The 22,680-nt window shown below is 42.5% G+C and overlaps 1 protein-coding gene across 1 annotated transcript in view; it reads right to left on the bottom strand.

Annotated features, from left to right (window-relative positions):
* Positions 1–22,680, bottom strand: part of LOC148148409 (putative G protein-coupled receptor 139) — a 77,836-nt gene that overhangs the window by 47,023 nt on the left and 8,133 nt on the right. The window contains exon 2 of the mRNA XM_087993268.1: positions 16,669–16,675. Coding sequence (XP_087849394.1) covers positions 16,669–16,675 — 7 coding nt within the window. The remainder of the gene's footprint in view (positions 1–16,668; positions 16,676–22,680) is intronic.

Raw genomic sequence — 22,680 nt, 5'->3', positions numbered from 1 at the left:
AAACTTGATTGAGTTTTTTGAGGACGTAACAAAGGGGATTGATGAGGGCAGAGTGGTAGATGTGATCAATATGGACTTCAGTAAAGACTTCGACAAGGTTCCCCATGGGAGGCTAATTAACAAGATTAGATCTCATGGAATAGACGGAGAAAAAGCCATTTGGATGCAGAACTGATTCAAAGGTAGAAGACAGAGGGTGGTGGTGGAGAAATGTTTTTCAGACTGGAGGCCTGTGACCAGTGCAATGCTAAGAGGATCGGTGCTGGATTCACTACATTTTGTCATTGACATGAATGATTTGGATGCGAGCATAAGAGGTCCAATTAGTACGTTTGCAGATGACACCAAAATTGGAGATACAGTGGAAAGCGAAGGGGTCACCTCAGATTGTAACAGGATCTTGTCCAGATGGGGCAATGGGCTGAGAAGTGGCACATGGAGTTCAATTCAGATAAATGCGAGGTGCTGCATTTTGGGAAAGCAAATCTTAGCAGGACTTTTCCACTTTATGTTAAGCTCCCAGGAAGTGTTGCTGAACAAATAGACCTTGGAGTGCAGGTTCATAGCTCCTTGAAAGTGGAGTCGTAGGTAGATAGGAAAGTGAAGAAGGCGTTTATAATGCTTTCCTTTATTGGTCAGAGTATTGAGTGCAGGGGTTGAAAGATCATGTTGCAGATGTACAGGACATTGGTTAGGCCACTGTTGGAATATTGTGTGTAATTCTGCTCTCCTTCCTATCGGAAAGATGTTGTGAAACTTGAAAGGATCCAGAAAATATTTACAAGGATGTTGCCAGAGTTGGAGAGTTTCAGCTATAGAGAGAAGCTGAATAGGCTGGGGCTGTTTTCGCTGGAGCATCGGATGCTGAGGGGTGACATCATAGATGTTTTAAAATTTATAATGGGCATGGATAGGGTAAATAGGTAAAGTCTTTTCCCTGGTGTTAGGGAGTCCAGAAGATGAGGGCATAGTTTTAGGGTGAGTTGGGAAAGATATAAAAGAAACCTACATGGCAACTATTTCACACAGAGGATGGTACGTGTATGGAATGAGCTGCCAGGTGAAGTGGTGGAGGCTGGTACAAGTCGAACATTTAAGAGGCCTTTGAATGGGTATATGAATCGGAACTGTTTAGAAAGTTATGGGCCGGGTGCTGACATGTGGGACTAGATTGGTTTGGGATATTTGGTCAGCATCGATGGGTTGGATCAAAAGGTCTGTTTCCATGCTGTACATTTCTATGACTCTATTACTTATTTTAATCTCTGCTTTTTGGTGAACCATACTGGCGAGAAAGTCCAAAGGGATATTCTATCTGATGAGTTTACAAAGACCCAACAGGCCCTGGGAGTTTCAGACATCCAACACAACAGAATATTTTTTTTCCTAGCAGAGAAAGTAAGGATTTTTTTTCCCCATGTGCTTCTGTGTAAGACACTCTGGGCAGGCCCACGAAATGAGAACCCGTGTCCACCTCCAATTTGGTCCCCAAGACCCACTCTACCACACCTAACACAATGATCCAGTATATACAAAGCCTGCAACAGGACCACATGCAATGAGTAAGAGTGCCTCTAGTATTCTGAATTTCGGACATGCTGAAGATAATCCCACATTGCATTTTGAGAGAACATCTCATGTCAGAAAAACCCTATTAAAAATTTTCAACCGCATGGAATGGGTCCTATTACAGATCAAAGTCCTTTGAGCATTTTCACAAATATACTCCCATGTTTCCAAAGAGATCTAAACTCACCCCCCCCCCCCCCCAACGCTCTCGCACAGATGTCTCTCTTAAATGTTCTACTTGCACAGTCTTGTTTGAGGGTACAATCTCCAATAAACGGTAAAGAGTACTGACAAAGAGTACATCCTTAGCAATAAGCACCTGCTTCTCTGTATCGGATCTGCAAGAGTCTGTTAAAAGCGTGTGTTTTTAAAATCAAATCTCTAATCTGGAAAAAAAACAGAAGAAGTCTCTACTAGATAGTCCATACTTACGAGTTATTTGATCAAATTATATCATTGTTTCTCCCTCAAGTAACACGTGGTGGTTCAGTAGTTTGCACTGCTGACTCACCACACGAGGGTCACGGGTTTGCATCCAGTCTTGGGTGACTGGCTGTGTGAAGTTAGCATGTTCTCAAACGTGTCTGCGTTGGCTTCCTCCCACAGTCACGAAGATGTGCAGGTTAGATGAATTGGCTATTGTTAAATCGCTCATAGTGTTCCAGTATCTGTGAGTTCAGACATTAGTCTGGATAAATATATGATGGTAGGGGAATGAATCTGGGTGGGTCTTCAGAGTGTCGAAGTGGACTTGTTGGGCCCAAGGACCTGTTTCCACACTGTAGGTATTCTACTAATTCTAAATCACCCAAGCAAGGTACCCCTCCCCCTTCGCTGCCCACAGTTTAAACCTGGAATCCATTATCCCGGTTGACAAACCAGTATACGAATTACAGGGGTAAGAAGTATGGTTTTGGCTGTATTGCCCTCGATCTGACGCATTGTCCTTTTTGTTTTAACAGAATTGATAATCATTAGTTTTTGACAATACTCCATAACTGTTGTCTTTTTATCTAAGAACAACAGACTAATAACAGACCTTTGTCTGAGAGGGCTCAATGTCTAGCCGTATTGACGCCGACTCCTCAGCGGCCCAGGCACGAACATAGGATGATAAAAGAACTTAATTGATTGCTTTTCATCAGGGAGACCTACCTCCCACAATCTGTGGGGTAGTTGCAATTTTGTTAGCTTGATAAAGTATCGCTTATGGTGCCAAATAAAGGAGCTAAACCAGCCATTATACTTCCTAAATATCTTTCTGGGAAATATCAAAGAAAACATTCACACGGGGTCTAGGAAATGAGGAAGGACATTCATGTTAATAACAGCTATCTGACCTAGCCAGTATATTGGAAATGCCTCCCATCTTTGAAGGGCTTGTTTAATTTTGTCAAACAAATAGACACAGTTCACGGCAAATAAATGATCAAAGATAGTTGTAATGAAAATACTGAAATAGGGAAACTACCCCAGTGACCATTTAAAAGGAAACCAGGATTTGCCCTCAGTATCAGGCATTTCCCTAAGACCTCCCATAGGCATGGCATCCAACTTTGTAAAATTAATCTTCTCACCCAGAAACACAACAAGAGAATTAATGCATTGCATTACATGAACTACCAAATTTTCGGGATTTGGCAAAAAGCATAAGACCCTCATCTGCATGCAATGTAATCTTACGTGACTTCTATCCCACTTCTGGGGCAGATATGTTGGCATCCCTACGGATGGCCTCCGCCAGTGGCTCAATCACCAACATAAACAACAATTGTGAAAGGTGTCAGCCTTGTCGGCTGCCTGGAGAAATATTGATATTATTGGTGGCCACATCATTATTTAGAACCACAGCCAGAGGATCACGGTAAAGGACCCTCAGCAACTTGATAAATACTTTGCATAGACCAAACCGTAGAGATCCGGCTACTCAACTCAATCAAATGCCTTCTCTCATCTAAAGGGATCAATAATCCCTGGGCAGATTGTTGTTGGCACTCTTGGATCATATTGAGTAAATTCTTCACATTCTCAGAAGATCTGTGGCCCTTTATAAAGCCTGTTTGGTCCTCTTTGGCAACGGAAGGCAGCAAAGTTTCCAGCCTGAATGCACGGGTCTCAGACACGATTTTGAAACCACCATTTAAAAGTGAGATTGGCGTGTTAGAAGCACAATCCTCCAGGGTCTTCCTTTCTTAAGCACCAGGGAGACATGAGCCTCTCTTAAGGATGGAGGGAGAGGTTACTGACTGTATGAGTGACAGAACATGTTAACCATCAGCCCTGAAAATAGGTTTATAAATTATTTACAAAATTCACTAGGAAATCCATCAGGAAGGTGCACCTTTGCATTCTGAAGCTGCTTTCCACCGTCCGGCGCTGACAATGGTGTATTAAGACACAACACTTATTCAAGGGTTACTCCTGGAAGACCCAGGTTCTTGAAAAATGACTGCATCATAATATATCTGTCCTCACAATGTTCAGTCAGAAATAATTCGGAGAAAAATCTCGGTCAGTTTGCAATGGACGGTAAGAATCCCAGTACCTTCCCAAGTTGAGGTCATGGCTTGAGAGGGGCGCTCGTTTTCCTGGCAAGATCGACTAAATACTTGCCTGGCTTATCACCATGTTCAAACAGCCTTTTTTTTGCAAAAGTAAGTTCCGCCCTGGCTGTCTGTTTGAGCGTAGAATTTACTGAAGAGGAAGCGTTGTGATCCTCTGCAGCTTAGTCACTGAGGGTCTACCATAACATGCCCTCTCGGCTGCCCTTAGCTGTGCCTGAAGCCAGTGTTCCTGCTCCCCCTTCTGCTGCATCCTAAGGAATAATTATTCCCTCGGCATAAGCCTTAGCAATTTCCCATAGAATGGATGGGTTACTGGTTGAATCTGAATTAATGGCTAAGAAAGATCTGAATTCTTTGCAGAAATACTCAATTAGCTAACTAGCCTTAACAATAAAGGGATATATTCGCCAGTGTCTCGAATCTGTTATATTGCCCTTAATCTTAATCAATGAGTATACTGCTTCATGGTCAGAAATAGTAATATTCCCAATTGTGCAGGATGTCACCGAATCTAAGATTGCTGCAGGGATGGGGAAGAGATCAACCTTCGTGTGGCATTTCTTTGGAATAAAAAATAAAATAAAATCCCGACTTGTGAGATAGATCTTCCTCCAGCCATCCACCAGCTCTGGTTTTGCACACAAATCCAAAAATTAATTGCTTACATTATAACGAGGGTATTGGGGGACCTTGAAACATTCTGCCCACTGTGGGGTCCGTGAGACAGTTGAAATCGCCTACAATAATGTGCCACGAGGCAAGATAACTTAATTTGGAAAATGCATCTACCATGGTTTTAAGAGGATGCGCTGAGAGGCAATAAACATTCAAAGTACTGTATTCTTTCCCATAGTTCAAGGATTTGTGGATTTTGATCCTCCTGTGAATGTCTAATATAATCTAGTAATTTAACTGGAAGATTCTTCTGATCCAGTATGGCTTCTCCCCGACTCTTACTGTTAAAAAAACGAGAAATAAACCCGATCAAACCCACCCTGCTGTAATGTCAAATGTTCCTTGTCATCAAGGTGCATCTCCTGCAATAGAACAACATCCACCCTCTCCTTTCTAAGACTAGAAAGTACATTTTTCCTCTTGACTGGCCGATGGCTCCGCTTATTGTTCCAGGTAAACAATTTAAGCACATCATTATCCATCACACACTGTAGCAACATTTGAGCTCTGGAGAGGAAAAAACTCGAATTACACATCACTGATCATGAATGAAAAAAGACTCATAGAACTTAAAAACAACACAAACTAAGACTAATACATCTAACAAACTCTCAAAACTTTCCAAAACTAAACACATTAAAAAAAACACAAAACACGAAACAAAATCCATAGGGATATTAACCAACACCCACCCAGTGGGGACGGTTACATATCCCAAACATCTATCTTCTGCCCGCTACCAATATGACATCCAGGGCAATTAACAACAAAAATCGGGCTTCAACTGCCGTTTGGTCGGTATTTAATCATCACAACTATATCGTAACCCGCTCCAGCTTGAGCCGCACACCAGACAAAACCAAGGAAAGAGAAAAAGAGTAGTAATATTAATGAAGAAGTTAAAAGTAAGTACTCTGCCCAACCACGACTATAATTTAACACTGGTTAATACCAGAAAAATCCAAGAAAATGTCTTTAAGAGAGAAACATGATTATCTAAACATCCATCTTACTTTAAAATGTCCACAAAAGGTTTCACTTTCTCTGGAGAGTCAGAAGAGTGCATGGATCCTCTGAGCTTCCTAGTGTGCTGTTATTCATTGAGTCCTCTCCTGTCTGGTTCCTTCTTACAAAGTTCGTCACCTCATATTCATCAGGGTTACATTCCATCTGCCATTGATCCACACATCTGACTACTTCCTCTGTATCTTCATGAAACATAAGGCCTTCCTCCTCACTGCCAACCATCCGGCCAATCTTTGTATCAAACACAAACTTACTTATGACAACCCCCACCCCTCGTCCATATACACAGCTGCATCATTCATGATAATGATTAAAATCATAAAACATCACCTTGTAGTCAAACAGGTGCATTCGAGTCACCAGCTTTCGAAGCGCTGCTTCTTCATCAGGTGGTTGTGCGCTTTGATGAAGGGCTTCGAAAGCTAGTGCCGCCGAACAAATCTTTTGCACTATAATCTGGTTTTATGCAATTTTTAGATTTGTCCACTCCAGTCCAACACCAACACTTCTGAATCAGACATAAAAAAGGTACACCATTGGACACTAGCCCCCAATCACACAAACAGCCTGTTATCCCCACCCTCTGTCTCCTACCACTAAAGTTGATTTGGAGGCAACTTGGCCAGTCACTAATGAATCCTATCTGTTCCCTGGTTATTCTGTTCCGCTGGAGACACTTGTAGAATATCTGGACATTCTCCCTAATCTTGCCTGCCAGTCGGAATCCATGCCCCTGTGTTAATTAGTCCCCTCCAAGGGATGAATTTCCTCCTTATTGCAGCCTTAAATGGCCTGTCCTAGGTCCGGCAATTATGTGCCTTGAGTGTGGAATAGACAGCCAGGGAAGCGTTTTGTTCATTTCCAACTTGTCATATGTTTTGTGTATTTTCGAAATTTCACTGTGACCCACCTCTCATTCTTTGAAACAATAGAGAACACAGGCCGAGTTTCCTCATCAAGCAATCCCACCATCTGAGGGATTAATCTGGAGGATGTCCATTACACTTCCTGTGGTCAGTATATTCATTCTGAGATTCGGTCACCAAAACTGTACACAGTACTCCATGTACAGTCCCACCAACACGCTGTGAAACTGCTTCAACATGTCTTTACATCAATGTTCTGACTCTCGTAAATGAAGGCGAGCCAAACTTTAACTCTCCACTTACATATAGTCCTCCAAATACCCTTCATATTCATTGCATTTACGAACTCACTGAAATCTTATAGAAACCCTTCCGAAATTCCAATCTATACCACTTCTACTCTTTCCCCATTATCTATGCTGTAAGAAACAACTTGAAACAATTCCGAAGTTTATCAAGTATGATCTCTCTATCAGAAATGCATGCTGATTCTCTTCATTGTTGCTGTTAATTTCTAAATAGCAAAAATGTCATCCTATGTCTTAGATTCCAACAGATTGTCTACAAATATCAAGTTAGCTGGTCTGCAGTTCTCAACGCTATGTCTTCTTCCCTTTGTAGCTGTTTAGATCCCTGGATACACCTGCAATTGGAAAGATTGAATGTGATTCGGAGTAAGATTAGAATGGTGATGGAAAAGCAGAGCAGGTCATGCAGCATCCGAGGAGCAGGAAAATCGATGTTTCGGGCAAAAGCCGTTTATTAAAGTCAGCACAGGAGATTGTGCATGGGAGATCATGACTCACAAATTTTGTTGGTGTTCTTTGATGAAGTGATCAGCAACGTTGAGGTTGTCCGGGTGCTATACACAGTCTAGATGAGTTCCAGTAAGGCCTTCAATAAGGTTCCACATTCAAAGTTTGGGAGAAGAATGTAGCTCGGGTGATCGTTGTTGTGGTTCTGTTCGCCGAGCTGTGAATTTTGTGTTGCAGACGTCTCGTCCCCTGTTTAGGTGACATCCTCAGTGCTTGGGAGCCTCCTGTGAAGCGCTTCTGTGATGTTTCCTCCGGCATTTATAGTAATTTGTATCTGCCACTTCCAGTTGTCAGTTCCAGCTGTCTGCCGCAGTAGCCAATATATTGTGTCCAGGTCGATGTGCTTATTTATTGAATCTGTGGATGAGTGCCATGCATCTAGGAATTCTCTGGCTGTTCTCTGTTTGGCTTGTCCTATATTAGTAGTGCTGTCCCAGTCGAACTCATGTTGCTTGTCGTCTGAGTGTGTAGCTACTAAGGAAAGCTGGTTATCCTTAGGTCATTCTGACCAGCGCATCACAGGAGGCTCTGAAGCACTGAGGATGTCACCCCGACAGGGTACGAAACGTCTGCACCACAAATTTCCAGCTCAGCAAACAGAACCACATCAAGGTTCCACATTGTACGCTGCTCTGGAAGGTTATGTCGCATGGAATTTAGGGGGAACTTGCAAATTTCCTTGATGGTAGGAAGCAGAGTGTAATACTGGAAGAATTCTGGTCAGACTGGATGCCTGTGACTAGTGTAATGCCTCAGGTGTTGGTGCTGGGACCACTACATATTACGTATATATATGATCGAGATGAAAATGTACAGACATAATTTGTAAGTTTGAAGCCGGCATTAAAATTGGCGGCATAATGGAGAGTGAGGAAGTGATTCTGAAATTTCAGGAATTGCAGCAGTATTTTGATCAGCTGTGGAAATGGGTTGAGACATGCCAACGGATATTAAGATAGATCGGTGTAAGTTTTGCATTTTAGAAAGTCAATTCAGATTTGGAGTTTCATGGTGAATGGTTGGGTCCTAAGGAGTGTAGTGGAACAGAGGGATCTTGGAATTCAGGTGCATGGTTCTCTGAAAGTTAATTCAGAGGTAGACAGGGCAGTGAAGAAAGCATTTGGCACACTAGCCTTAATCAGTGTATTTCTCTGATTATCGAAATTAACGAGTTATGTTGCAGTTATACAGGATGCTGGTGAGGCCATACTGGTAGCGGTATTCAATTTTGTTCACTTTGCTATATGAAGGGTGTTATTAAACTGGAAAGAGTGCAGAAGAAATTCACAAGGATGTTGCAAACGACTCAATGGTCTCAGTTATAGGGAGAGGTTGGGCAAGCTAGGAGTTTTTACTTTTGTGTGTATGAGACTGAGGGGGGAATCTGGTAGAAGTGCATAAAATCATGGGAAAGATGGACAGAGTTAATGCACCCAGTCTTTTTTTCCCCAGGTTTGGGCAATCACAGACTAGAGGGCATCAGTTTAACGTCAGAGAGGAAAGAATAAAAGGGAACCTGATTATCAACTGTTTTACACACAGGGGCTGGTACGCATATGGAATGAGGTGCCAGCGGAAGAGATTGAGGTGGGTACATTCACAACATGTAAAAGGCATTTGGAAAAATAAATGCTCAGGAAAGGATTAGAAAGATATCGGCAATAGCAAGGAAATGGGGTTAGCGTGGATGGACATGTTCGTCGGAATGGACCAGATGGGCCGAAGGGCCTGTCTCCATGCTGTTGGACTCTATGACTCTAACAACCATTGCTTATCTCCAACTGAATGTTATATTGCACTTTCCCAATGCACTGAAGAGAACTTGACCCTCTTGCCTCCAATCTTCCATGATGTTTGACCAGAATGTACAAGCACTGTATGCAGACACCGTGTAAAATGCACCTTATTAATATCACTATTCCTAAATGCTGCTTCAGACCAAGGTTAATAATTCGTTATTCTGACCACACAACATCAATTACGAAATAACCTGCTCTCTAGTTTGCTTCACAACATACTCTTCAACCTACCTCATATACACTTGCAGAATTTATTTTTCACAGCCTGAGCAGTCACTTAATTAATGCAATTTAGATGCACGTTGAGACCATCCAATAAGACTGCGGGTATCCACAATAATTATCTATCTAATTTCCAGAGCATATGACGCTCAGATTTTCTCGTACAATTTTGGTTTCGATATATAACACACCAATTTGCTTCTCCTTGCTATCTGAAAGCTCCACCTAAACTGATTCTATGGAAGCTGAGGGACTGGTCTATGTCGTTATTAGTGATAGACTTGGACAAGACATTCGGGGAGGCTCACGTCGATGCTGAGGTGATCTGAAGAAATGTACTACACTACAGGACAAGCAACAATATCCTCCTCGCTCTGTCAGGATAAGAGTTACCATATACTCTCTGCTCCCTCACACGCACTGTACACCTGTTGTGGCACCTACGCCCGAACAAGGTTCATGGTCTACCTCCAAATAAGTCTCAGGCACTACCACTCTTACTATTGAATTCAGTAACTTTCTTCCTCACTTTCTCTGTCACCTAAGCAATACCCCCCACACTAACAATGCTATATTGATTCAAAACTGTGGATTGACTCATTTCAGACACCTCACAACTCTCCCACCTACAACAGCACTAACAGCTGGGTCACCCATTCCCACTCTCCCTCCCTCCCTTTCTCCCATTCCAGGCGAAACAGCCTCAAGTAGGACAGAAAGGGCCAAGCCCGGTAGTGGAGTGCTCGATATCCTTTCCCTCATTCCCTCGCCTCGCCATGTGGGGAGGACTCTGAAAGAGCCAAAGAGGACCAGGACGCCTCGTGTGGAGATTCTGAAACATCCATGTCCCACCGACCGATTAAGGAGCAGTGTTCAGTGAAAGGCAATTCTCACTTTAAACCTGCTGGCCTTCCAACAACAGTCCTTTCACTTCCAAAAAAAAAACCCATTCAGATACCTCACTGCACAGAGACCCAGACACAGAGATATTGCTAAACATCCCAATATACGAACACACACAATACTTAAAAGGAGATAGGCATACACACACGTAGAAACACACAAAGAAATATACAGTCACGTACAAATAGACACAAACACAGATGAAAATACAGACTGAAACACAGACAGACAGACAGATGTGGACATGCAAACACACAGATAACAAGCACATGGACACATACACACACACATGCATACACACACATACAGACACACACATACAAACATACAAAAGCACATGTGCACACTCACGCACACACACATTCAGACACACAGAGGCACAGACACTAGTGTCATTCAGACCCAAATCAATTTGTTTTTGATTTGTAAGGGGATCTAGGATTCTAGGGAGAAGGCAGAAGAATGAGGTCGAAATACATAAAATAAATTATTGAACGGAATTTTAGACTTGATAGGCTGAATGGCCTCAATCTGTTTATTTCATTAATGCTCCTGCGGTATTACGCTCACAGGCATTATCTTCCTGAGATATTAGCAGTGGCTGGATGTGATACATATTTGTTTGGAAAGACTCAATGGGAATGTGGGACAGGTTTGGTGTCCGGAATGGTTTATCTTTATTCCGAATTATCCTGTTCTCATGTCTGAAAAGAGGTGGCTATGTGTTGTTCAGTTAACACTGCTTTAAAATAACAGTCCCACAATGAAATAAGGACGTCCTTTTCACTTTAGTGTTCTGCTACCTGTGGTATTCTCATCCTAAGGGAGCAGTGCAGACTCGTTTATTGAAGATACTCAAGGCTGAGCTCGACTGATCTTTGCTGGACAAAAGGCTCAGTGTTTATTGGGAACAGACAGGAAACGGATGGTCAGACAAACTCGGATCAGTCATGAGCATTACGAATTGTGGAGCCGAATGGGCAACTTCTGCCCCTACCCCATCGACCCCTTGAGGCAGTTACAGAGATATACTGCTGCCCCTAACCCTTACGTTGTTCCCTCATTCCAGCCCTTGTTACTGTTACAGGGTTGGGGACAACCCCATTCAGTCAGACAAAATCGTTACAATGAGATAGGAGGAGACCATTCTGCCACTCTAAGGAAAAACACAGGAATTTAGAATGATGTAATTAAGCCCAGGAGGAGGCCATTCAACCTGCCTGAATGGCTACACAGGAATAGGAAAGCTATTGCTAATAGACAATAGAGAATAAAAGACAAATGTTTATTTGCAGGCTGCAAAGCTATAACTGATGGAGTGCCTCAGAGATCACTGTGGGGTCATCAATGAACAATAGTTTGTCTCAAAGATCTGGAGGAAGGGGAGGTGATGATTTGGAGCTCAATTTTCTATTACACCAAGATGGCCATTCAATGTGTCATCAAATGAAAGTAGCGAGTCTGCATTGCAATTCTGACAGGGAACGTTAGTGAGCAAACCTTCAACAGAAATGACATAAGATATGTTGTCTATTTTGGCATGAACGATAAAACAATGGTAAACAATTTAAATGGAGAGAGATTGCAGAACTCTGTGATACAGCCGGTTGCCATATTCTTGGCACATGAATCATACGAAGTCAGTCTGCAGATGCACCAAGTGGGAGGTAAGTTGAATGATGCTGTTTTTGGCAAACGGTGTCAGGTTTAATTGCAGGAATGAAAATGTGTTGCTGGTAAATCACAGCAGGTCAGTCAGCATCCAAGGAACAGGAGAATCGACGTTTCGGGCATAAGCCCTTCTTCAGGAATGAGGAAAGTTTGTTAAGCAGGCTAAGATAAAAGGTAGGGAGGAGGGACTTGGTGGAGGGGCGTTGGAAATGTGATAGGTTGAAAGATGTCAAGGTGAGAGTGATAGGTCAGAGTGGGGTGGGGGCGGAGAGGTCAGGAAGAAGATTGCAGGTTAGGAAGGCGGTGCTGAGTTCGAGGGATTTGACTGAGACAACGTGGGGGGAGGGGAAATGAGGAAACTGGTGAAATCCGAGTTCATCCAAAGGACCTCTCCGCCCCACCCCACTCTGACCTATCACCCTCACCTTGGCCTCTTTCCACCTGTCACATTTCCAACGCCCCTCCCCCAAGTCCCTCCTCCCTACATTTTATCTTAGCCTGCTGAACACACTTTCCTCATTCCTGAAGAAGGGCTTATGCCCGAAACGTCGATTCTCCTGTTCCTTGGATGCTGACTGACCTGCTGTGCTTTACCAGCAACACATTTTCAGCTCTGATCTCCAGCATCTGCAGACCTCACTTTCTCCTGCTTAATTGCAGGAATGTTTAACTGCATCTTTACAGGGCATTGCTGAGACCACACCTGATGCACTGTGTGCAGGTTTGATCCCCTAAACTAAAAGGAAAGGATATAATACTTTTAGAAGATTTTCAAAGAGGTTTCCCTTCCTGGAATGCCATCCTTTTGTTATGGGGGATTATCAGTTCGATCTTAGTTAAGAAATAGTATTGAACCATCGATGACTTTCTGAAAAGTGTATCAGCTGGATGCATATTATCTCTTGTCAGGGAGACTAAAGCTGGAGAAAAAAAATAAGAAAAAGATGCATTGATATTACCACACATACTATGAAGACACCTACCAATATTTACAACTTACACAGACACATGTAAGCTTGTCATCAAATTAAAAAGTGGGTCGTTTTTGTTTTCGATGGAAAGGAATGACACACTTGCATATAATCTATAATCAAGTCCTCCAGAGAATGTTCCAGGAGAGCACACATTGTCCAATTTGGTGTTCTGTTGATATTATTGTATGTTCCAACACAGTGAGGGTGTAAAATGTTACCTGGCCGAGAAGCAGCAGCCAACTGATCCCTCTCTCTTACTTTGTTACGCCCAATAGCAAAATGTGAGACCAGAAAATCCTTCAGTTATCTTTACCACTTGTGACGGATTCCTGGTGAGGAGTCATTTGAATCTCCCCACTGCCTGAAACAATGGAAATTCAGCCAAATCCAACTGTCCCAGAAATAAATCCCACGACCAGTATATTTTGTGAACAGAATAACTTAAAAGGCAGAAGAACGTTCAGGGCACTCTATCATTTTACCACTTGTTATGAGTTCAACTTTCTGTGTCTCACATTTCTCTCGAAAATGACCGACTCTGAGACCTATATCATTGGTCACATCACTAAACTGGTTACATTTAAGGTTGGTGTAACCAGTGGAGGAGTGGGACTGAAAAAGGAAACAGTGACCCTCCAACTTTGGCTAGAGCACAAATGAGGAATTTTCAAGTATAATTCCCTTCCCCAGACGTTTGTGGTGCCTGAATGTTTACATTTATTCAAAGTTGTATTTGGTGACATTTGACAGACAAGTGAATTTAGGAAAATGGTATACAGACAGAAAAGTGGCGCTGAGACCACAATCACATCACCCATGATCTTTGTGCATGGTGCAACAGTGACAAAGTGTCTAATGGCCCACTCCTGCTGCTCAGCCCTATGTTCCTGTATTCCATTCAACCCCTCACCGTTGCTGCAAGGGGCAGGTCGAGGCCACTTCCTCCAAATGCCTGATCCACAGTAACACAGGATATCATTCATTCCCTCCAGAATGTCACGCATGGTTTGGTGTCGGTTGGAAAATGTTATTGGGAAATAGAGGCTGGGTTCGAAAGACGCCACTGGTCTCTTTACAGTGTGTCTCCTCTCTGCACTTTGTGCTTTATTTGTTGGTCATATTATAGACCCAGATTCCCTGTGAATACAGCCCCGATACCTCACCCAGAAATGACTCACAAAATACTTTACTCTCTCTAATTGCAACATTCAATAACAAAATGTTCAGGAAAGTTACAACTATTAACTTTGCAATTGCAGAATATGAGGACATAAGGAACAGGATCAGTAATTCGGACGACCAAGCCATTGTATGTTATCATGGCTGATCTACTGTTGACATTAACTCCCCTTTAATGCCCAATTCTTCACACCCCTTAGGGCTCTGACAGATCAAAGTTCCATCTACCTCCTCCTTAAATATTTTCAGCGATGTAGCTCCAATAACTCTCTCGCCCAGATAATTTCTGACAGTGATTACCCTCTGTGAGAGGAAAACACTTCTTACACAGACAACAGTATCCATTGATATGAACAAGAGGTGAACACAAGGGCTCAGAAAAGAGTGAATGGCTTTGATATCAGGGTACTTTTTGACTGCGGATGGCATTGGGACCACCTACCTACTTGAGCTGAATGTGAATCAGGTGAAACCTCCCACTTGTCTAGGTCTTTCAAAGCACAAAGAAAGATGCTTGTGGTCAGTGGCCAACAGTCCTCTCAGTTCCAAGGACATCTCTGCAGAAAATCCTCAGGTTAACCTCCTCAGCACAAACATCTTCAGCTGCTCCATCAATGTCTTTCCCCATCATAAGAACTGAAGTGGGGATGATGACTGAAGATCATACAACGTTCAGAATATTTTGTCCCTCATCAACTCTTGAACCATTCTGTGTCCATGTGCAGCAAGACGCGGGCAACATTCCGGTTTGTGCTGTTAAAGTATTGGTAACATTCATGTAATAGCACGGCCAGACACTGCACATTTCTACAGTTAAAAGAGCAGCCCGGTCACCATCTCAAGCTGGTTACACACGGATATGTGGAAGCCATTCAGCATGCTACTGAACAAGAAGAGGGAGAGCCCATTCAATCCTCCTGCCTGTTCCACAGGAAGAGAAGGAGTCTGTCAGTTCATCGAGCTGTTAAACAGGAACAGACAGAGCCCAATCAGAACCTTAAACCTGTTCCATGAGACCAGGAGGAAGCGATTCAGCCCCACGAGACAGTTATACTGGAACAGGATGGTGTCATTGATAGTCCAAAATGACAAACCAATGAAACAGAGACTGCACTGATAGACGGCTCTATGGTGTTAATCTTGGCTCCACTAGTTGTAGAACGTGTGCTACTTTAACACGATTTGCTGGCAGTGAGGAGGGAAGCCAAATGTTTTGTGTCAAGTCTCAAGGAGGCATCTTCCATCTCCGAGAAGACACACCCATGTTCTCCATGGAGGTCAGATGTTGCTGGGAAGAGTAAACTCTTTTATAATAAAGGTCTTGTTGCTGCTGTCGGGATTATGGATTACATGACGTTCATTGCAAGATCACACACCAATTGAACTGTATTAATGTTGGGAGCGTTTATTCAAAAGTCTGAACCTCTGTTCTCTCGCTCTGTCTCAATCAAAATAAGGAGTGCGTGCGGTTGGGTAGAACGTTCTCAGAGGCTCTTTAACTATTGAGAATCATGTAACCCGAGTGACAAAAAAAGCCATGGAATTCATCTATGTATCAGTGCCTGTTTAGAACATCATGAGTGATTGTCCACCTCCCTTCAGGTTCAATGCAATCACCTCTTATTCTCTCACTGAGCTTCACTCACTGTTCATGGTGCCATCATCCCAGGGAGTAGTCTGATAAAACTTCAGAGAAAGTCTATCCACAGGACCCCAAATACTGCCTCAACAATATTCTCAAGAATGATCGCAATAATCCTTTTCTCTCACTTAGACATCGCCATTTTTTCCTGTGCCGCAAAAAGCCATTTCTTCTCTATGCACTACGTCTGACATGGAATTTCTAAGTCCCTTACATTCGTACGTCAACATCAATAAAGCTAGCACCAGCGATGCCTATGGAGATATGCAACACTGTCGGGGAGAACTTCAATGAGATTGAATATACACAAAATAGGGGATGGTCACTTACCTGAATCGAAATGAGCTGTAGGAATACGGGAAACAGGCAGAGGAAGAGAGCTATCTTTATTTTGTTCTTCTCTCACAGGATGCATGTCAGCCATGGTCAGGCCAGCATGTTATGCTGATCTTGAACTGAGTGGCTGGTTCAGCTGTTCCACAGTACAGTAAAGAGTAAAACACATTGCTGGGGTTTTGTAGTGTTGTAACACAGGATAAATTCTCCTGCTTAATTAAAACCAGCCACAGGGAAAAGATTTATCCCATGCAGTAATCTGTGATAATTCTAGAGTCCAAAACTATTAAAAGTAAAACAGAGAATAATAGACGCACGACGATTTAGAACTTTTACCTCTAACCTGTCTTTGATCTTCCCCTTCCACAATATAGTCCGATAAGACTCCTAATTAAGATCTACAAAACAAAACTTCTTATCTCAAAACCAGGAAGCTTTCAGTTCTTCTCCATATTCCTGTCTTCTTTCCTTCTTGGGGATTCTGCTTCAGCAGTTACTAATCAATGAAAGTACCTTCAAAATATCTATTTTTCTGGCAGTCTTTGCATGCTGGCAGCTTGGTAGTTTTCCTCTCAACTGTTCAATTTTCCACGGTCTTGTACCCCCAAACCATTGGATTGTATCAAAGGCATTTAAGATTGTCCATATAATAAATTCAAACTTGATTGGAGGTGAGTATTTTAGTGTACAATTTAAAGTGTTTTGCTGAATTTGTTTTTGAATTGAGACAATGAGCTAATCAAGTTGTTCAACCAAAGATTACATTTTATCTATTTTTCAGAGCACTTGGTGCTATCAGGTAGTTATTGCTGGCTTTTAATTCTCTTAAAGGGACAGTACACCCACATGATCATCACAGAACTCACATGGAAACCTGACTAGTGAATCATGACACATTGACTTCCCTAAAGGACATGAGGCAAGCAGATGGGTTTTTATAAAAAATGATAATGGTTACTTTTAAATTCCACCAATTTTCTTCATGAGATTTTCTGTGGTTCTAAATTAAGAGTCAATGGCTTGCCCACCATGAACTGTCTTCCTTTATGTGCAGAGAACAAGTTAAACATTCTCAATAGCAATTATTTAGTGACCGATACGTGGTTAGAAGGAACTTAAAACTGTTGTATCCGGATTGTACAAAGTTAAAAATCATGGTTTATTCAGAGGTTGCACTGAGATTGAGGACAAGACTGGGATATCATGATGGTGGTATTGGACAGTTTTGGTGGCTGGGGAGGACATGGAGATGTAAATCTGTGAAGGACAAAATGGATTATGGAGTTTGACAACAGTCTGGTTTCTTCTCGCATATCAGTGAGTAATTTATAAATAGTAGATAATTAATTATGATTTATAAGGAAAGGAATTTTTGTTTGGAACTGAAGACATTGACTTACACTATCCAAAATTTATATATCATGAGCAAAAATTCAGATCAACCCAGTTTAGTAGACAAATATAATGACTTACCAGGAACACCAACTATCGTGAGGATGGGATAGTAACCACCTTGAATAATCCAAAGGATATCCTGAATCCGCGATACTAATGATATCCAAGGCCGAGAAATCCAGTAAAGACCCGAAGAATGTTCCTGTCCATTGTTGGAACATTCCAGCCTAATGTTTTCAGATAATGATCCATTGTTGGAACATTCCAGTCTAATGTTCTCAGCTCCTGATACATTGTTGTACCATTCCAGTCAAATGTTCTCTGGTTTTGATACATTGTTGTACCATTCCAATGTAATGTTCTCAGATTCTGATCCATTGTTGGAACAATCCAATCCTAGGTCCTCAGATTTTGATATTTTATTGTAACGTTACAGTCTAATGTTCTCAGATTGTGATCTCTTCACCCCCTCTCTCTCGAGCTGCTGATCCCTGTTAGTGCTGTCAGTGATGCTCCTACTCCTACTATGGGATATCACATTGACAGAGCACATTTATCATTCAATGATGCAAACTGTCCACTGGGATAATTAGGATCCACAGAGATTGACATTAATCGCAGTCACTGAACAAATAGCTATAGTTAATCTTTTTCATCTCAATATTAATTTTCTTAAAATCAAAAGAAAGTTTAAAATTTACACATTTGGGATGGGATTTATGGGGGTTACTAAAGGAAGGAATATTGGAGATGGTAGCTTGATTGTATGTAATCGTTCAATCCACCTTGGATATGAGAGTAATGTCAAAGGATTGTCAGAATATAAACAAGTTTCTCCGTTTATAAATGGAAGCATAAATCTGTAACTACTGATCACTGACTATAATGTAAGTAAAATATGGAGGGAACTTTTCTAGTTCATAATCAGACAGGAAAATGTGCGTACAACAACACGAGTTATTGCAGACAAATGGCATGGATATGTTAACAGAGAATATGATGTGTCACACAATTCAAATGGTTATTCAAGGATCAGAGAGGGCCGGCGAGGGTCTTGCTGTTAATGTTGTCGATGTCAATCAACTGTGATTAAGTAACATTCACTGGATTTCAATTGCAGTGTGATTATGATACTGTGGACATTCCTGCTGAGACTGGAGGAATGGAACATGATATTTCCCAGTCATCTGTATTGGAATGTTACTCTTTATAAACCATATGAAGATAAAATTCCAGGGTATATCTCCAATAAGGAACGAAGAGAACCAATATTAGAAAAGCAACCAGAAGACATTGTAGCAGAAATTTCGCCATTCAGCACATTGAGCCTGCTCCGCCATTCAATGATGGCTGTTACACTTCTGAACCCCATTCTCCCACTTTCTATCTGTAACCCTTGATCCACTTTGCAATCAAGGACCTATCTGTCTCACTCTTAAATATACTCATTGACCTTGCCTCAACAGCCTTCTGTAGCAGTGAATTCCATAGATTCACCATTTTCTGGCTGAAGAGGTTCCTCCTTACCGTTGTTCTAAAAGCTCTCCTCTTTACTCTGTACCCTCGGGTCCTAGTCTCTGGTACCATTGGAAATTAATTTCCAATATCCACTCTGTCCAGGTCATTCAGTATTCTGTAAGTTTCAATTAGATCTCCTAGTATCTTTCTGAACTCTATCATATATAGATCCAGAGTCTTCAGATGTTCTTCATATGTTAAGCTTTTCACTCCTGGGACTATTCTCGTGAATCTCCTTGGAAAATGCTTCAGGGCCAGTACATCCTTCCTGAGATATGGGACCCAAATCTGTGCACATTAATCTAGATGTGCCCTGACCAAAGCCTTATAGAGCTTCAGAAGTACATCCCTGCATTTATATCCAAGTCCTTTTGAAATAAATTCCATAATTGTATTTGTCTTCATAACTACTGACAACCTGCAAGTTTACCTTTCGAGACTCCTGGACTAGAACTCCCTCGGCATTTTGCACTTCAGACTTCTGAACTTGCTCGCTATTTAGAAAATAGTCCATGCCTGTATTCTTCCTTGCAAAGTGCATGATGTCACACTTTCCCACGTTTTACTCCATCTGCCACTTCTTTGCTCACTCCCCCAACCTGTGCAAATGCTTCAGCAGGAGAAAGTGAGGACTGCAGATGCTGGAGATCAGAGGCAAAACGTGTGGGGCTACAAATGCACAACCAGCCAGGCAGCATCCGAGGAGCTGGAGATTCGACATTTCAGGCATAAAATCTTCATGAGGAATGAGGGGGGTGGGTTGAACTGGGCTGAAATATAAATGAGAGGGGCTGGGGCTGGTAGAAAGTTAGCTTGAAATGCGATAGCTAGATGAAGGTGGGTGGTGATAATGATAGTTCAGAGTGAAAGGTGGAATGAATAGATGGGAAGGAAGATGGACAGGTAGGACAGTTCAAGATGGTCGTGCTGACTTGGAGGGTTAGTGCTTGGATAAGATGGTGCGAAGGAAGATGAGGAAACTGCTGAAATTGCCCTTGATACCGTGTGGTTTGAGGGTCCGAAGGCGGAAGATGATGCGTTCTTCCTCCAGACGACTGCTGGCTAGAATTTGGCAGTGAAGGAGGTCAAACACCTGCATGTACTTGGTGCAGTGGGAGGGGGAGTTGAAGTATTCAAGCACAGGGAAGTGGGGTTGTTGTGTGTGTGTGTCATAGAATGTTCCCTGAACCGTTCTGCAAGTTGATGTCCTGTGTCCCCAATGGAGAGGAGACCAGGAACAATGGACAGAGTAGGTGAAATGTTTGGATGCATAGGATGTTCTTTGTCTGATGTAGAAGGACCCTTTGGGGCTTTGGATGGAGGTGAAGAGGGAGGTGCTGACACAGGTTTCATACCTCTTGTTGTGGCAAAGGAGGTATCAGGAGTGGAAGGTGGCTTGGTGGGGGTGAGGATTTGCAAGAACCTCACGAGGGAGTTGTGAAGGGAATGGTCTCTACAGAATACTGACAGGGGTCGGGAGGGAGGTAAGTCTCAGGTGGTGGAGTCCGACTGATAGTGGCGGAAATGTCGGAGGAAGATGCGTTGTATCCTGAGGTTGGTGGGATGGAAGGCGAGCACCAGAGTGACATCCATTTTGTAGTTGGAATGGTGGAGTTCAAGGGCGGAGGTGCGGGAAGTTGAGCAGATGCGCTAGTGCTCTCTCCTGCATCCGAACCACCTCTTCAATGCTACCTGTCCCTCTATCTATTTTTGCACTGTTTGAAAATTTAGCTAGAATCCCCTCAGTTCCTTCATGTAAATCATTAATGACAAGATGAATAGTTGTGGTCCCAACATTGAATCTTGTGGAACACCACTTGTCCCTGCCTGCCATCCTGAGAAGGACCCTTTTATGCCAGCTCTCTGCTTTCTGTCAGACAGCCATGCTTCTATCTATGCTCGCACCTTGCCTCTAACACCATGGGCCCTTATCTTTCTCAATAGTCTCCTGTGTGGCAGCTTGTCAAAGGATTCTTGAGGAACAAGTCGATAACACCTATTGGTTCTCCTCGGTCTAATCTGCTCATTACTCCCTCAATGTATTCTAGCCGGTTTGTCAGGCCTCACCCCCCCCCCCCCCACCTGATGAAACCATGCTGACTCTGTCCTATTTTACCAAAGGCCTCCATGTATCAGAAATCGCATCCTTCATCACGGATATCAGGATGTTACCCACAACCAAGGCTGGGCTAATCAGTCTGTAATTTTCCATCTTCTACCGAATTCCCTTATTAAACGGGGTGTCATGTTAGACATTTTCCAGCCATTTGGATCGTTTATGATTTTAGACACTCCTGAAAGATTACCACTTACGCTTGCACTAACTCTTCAGCTATCTCCCTTACAAAGCTGGGGTGTAGTCCAACTGGTCCAGGTGAGTTATTCACATTCAGCCATTCAGTTTTCTAACATGTTCTTCTTGATTATGTCCACCATACTTAGTTCTACCCTCTCATTGTTCAATTTTTAGGAAATTACTCATGTCTTCCACCGTGAAGACTGATGCAAAGTTCCTCATTCGTTTCTTTGTTTCCCATTACTGTCTCTTCAGCATCGTTTTCCAGTGGCCCATATTCACTTTTAGCTCTCTTTTGCACTTTATATATCTAATGAACCTCTTACAATCTCCTTTATATTACTGGTTTTCTTACTCCTATATTTAATTTTCTCCCTCCTTTTTTTCTTGCCCTCTGTTGATCTTTGTAAGTTTCCCAATTCTCTAGTTTCGCATTGCCCTTCACCACATTATATGCTTGCTCTTTTGGTTCTATGCAATCCTTGACTTCCCTTTCAGCCCTGGTTGCCTCATCCTCCCTGTACCATGCCTCTATTCCTCAGCATGAATTTCTGCAGTGTCTCCTAGATTAATATTGGAATCTTCTGCCATTGTTGTTCCCCTGCCTTTCCTGCTGGACCCCTCTCCTGGTCAATCCTACCCAGCTTCTACCTTATGCCTCTGTAGTTGCCTTTATTCAGCTGAAATATTGTTACCTCTGATTCTATCTTGTCTCTCTCAAATTGCAGAATGCATTCAACCATGTTCTGATCACTGCTTCCGAAGTTTTCCTTCACCTTAAGCTCCCTTATCTGCCCTGCGTCATTAGATCCAGTATCATTTGTCCCGAGTGGGCTCGGCCTTAAGCTTCTCCAAAAAAAAAATTCTCGTAGACATTCCTGTAATTTCTTTTCTTGCGATCCATTACCAACCTGATTTTCCCAGTCTGCCTGCATATTGAAATCACCCACGGACACTGGTCCCAGCACAGTTCAGATGAAGACTGTCCCAACGGAACAGGTCCTTTCTTCCTCTGTAATAAAAAGGATTTATTCAACACAAAACACAGGGATAAAAAAAACTTTTCTGTACATACCAATATGCCTTTCCTACACATCTTTTCTATCTCTTGTGTATCTTGTGCCCCAGCTCCTGACTATTCTTTGGAGCCCTGTACAAGACTCTAACTGTGGTTGTCTTACCTTTGTGGTTCCTCAATTCTACCCACGCAGATTCTACACCATCTGACCT

This window comes from Chiloscyllium plagiosum, unplaced genomic scaffold, assembly GCF_037043375.1.
Source record: "Chiloscyllium plagiosum isolate Xiang-an unplaced genomic scaffold, Cpla_swu_hap1 HiC_scaffold_13, whole genome shotgun sequence".
NCBI lineage: Eukaryota > Metazoa > Chordata > Chondrichthyes > Orectolobiformes > Hemiscylliidae > Chiloscyllium > Chiloscyllium plagiosum.
Note: the sequence above shows the minus strand (reverse complement) of the source record. Positions and strands in the feature narration are given on the sequence as shown.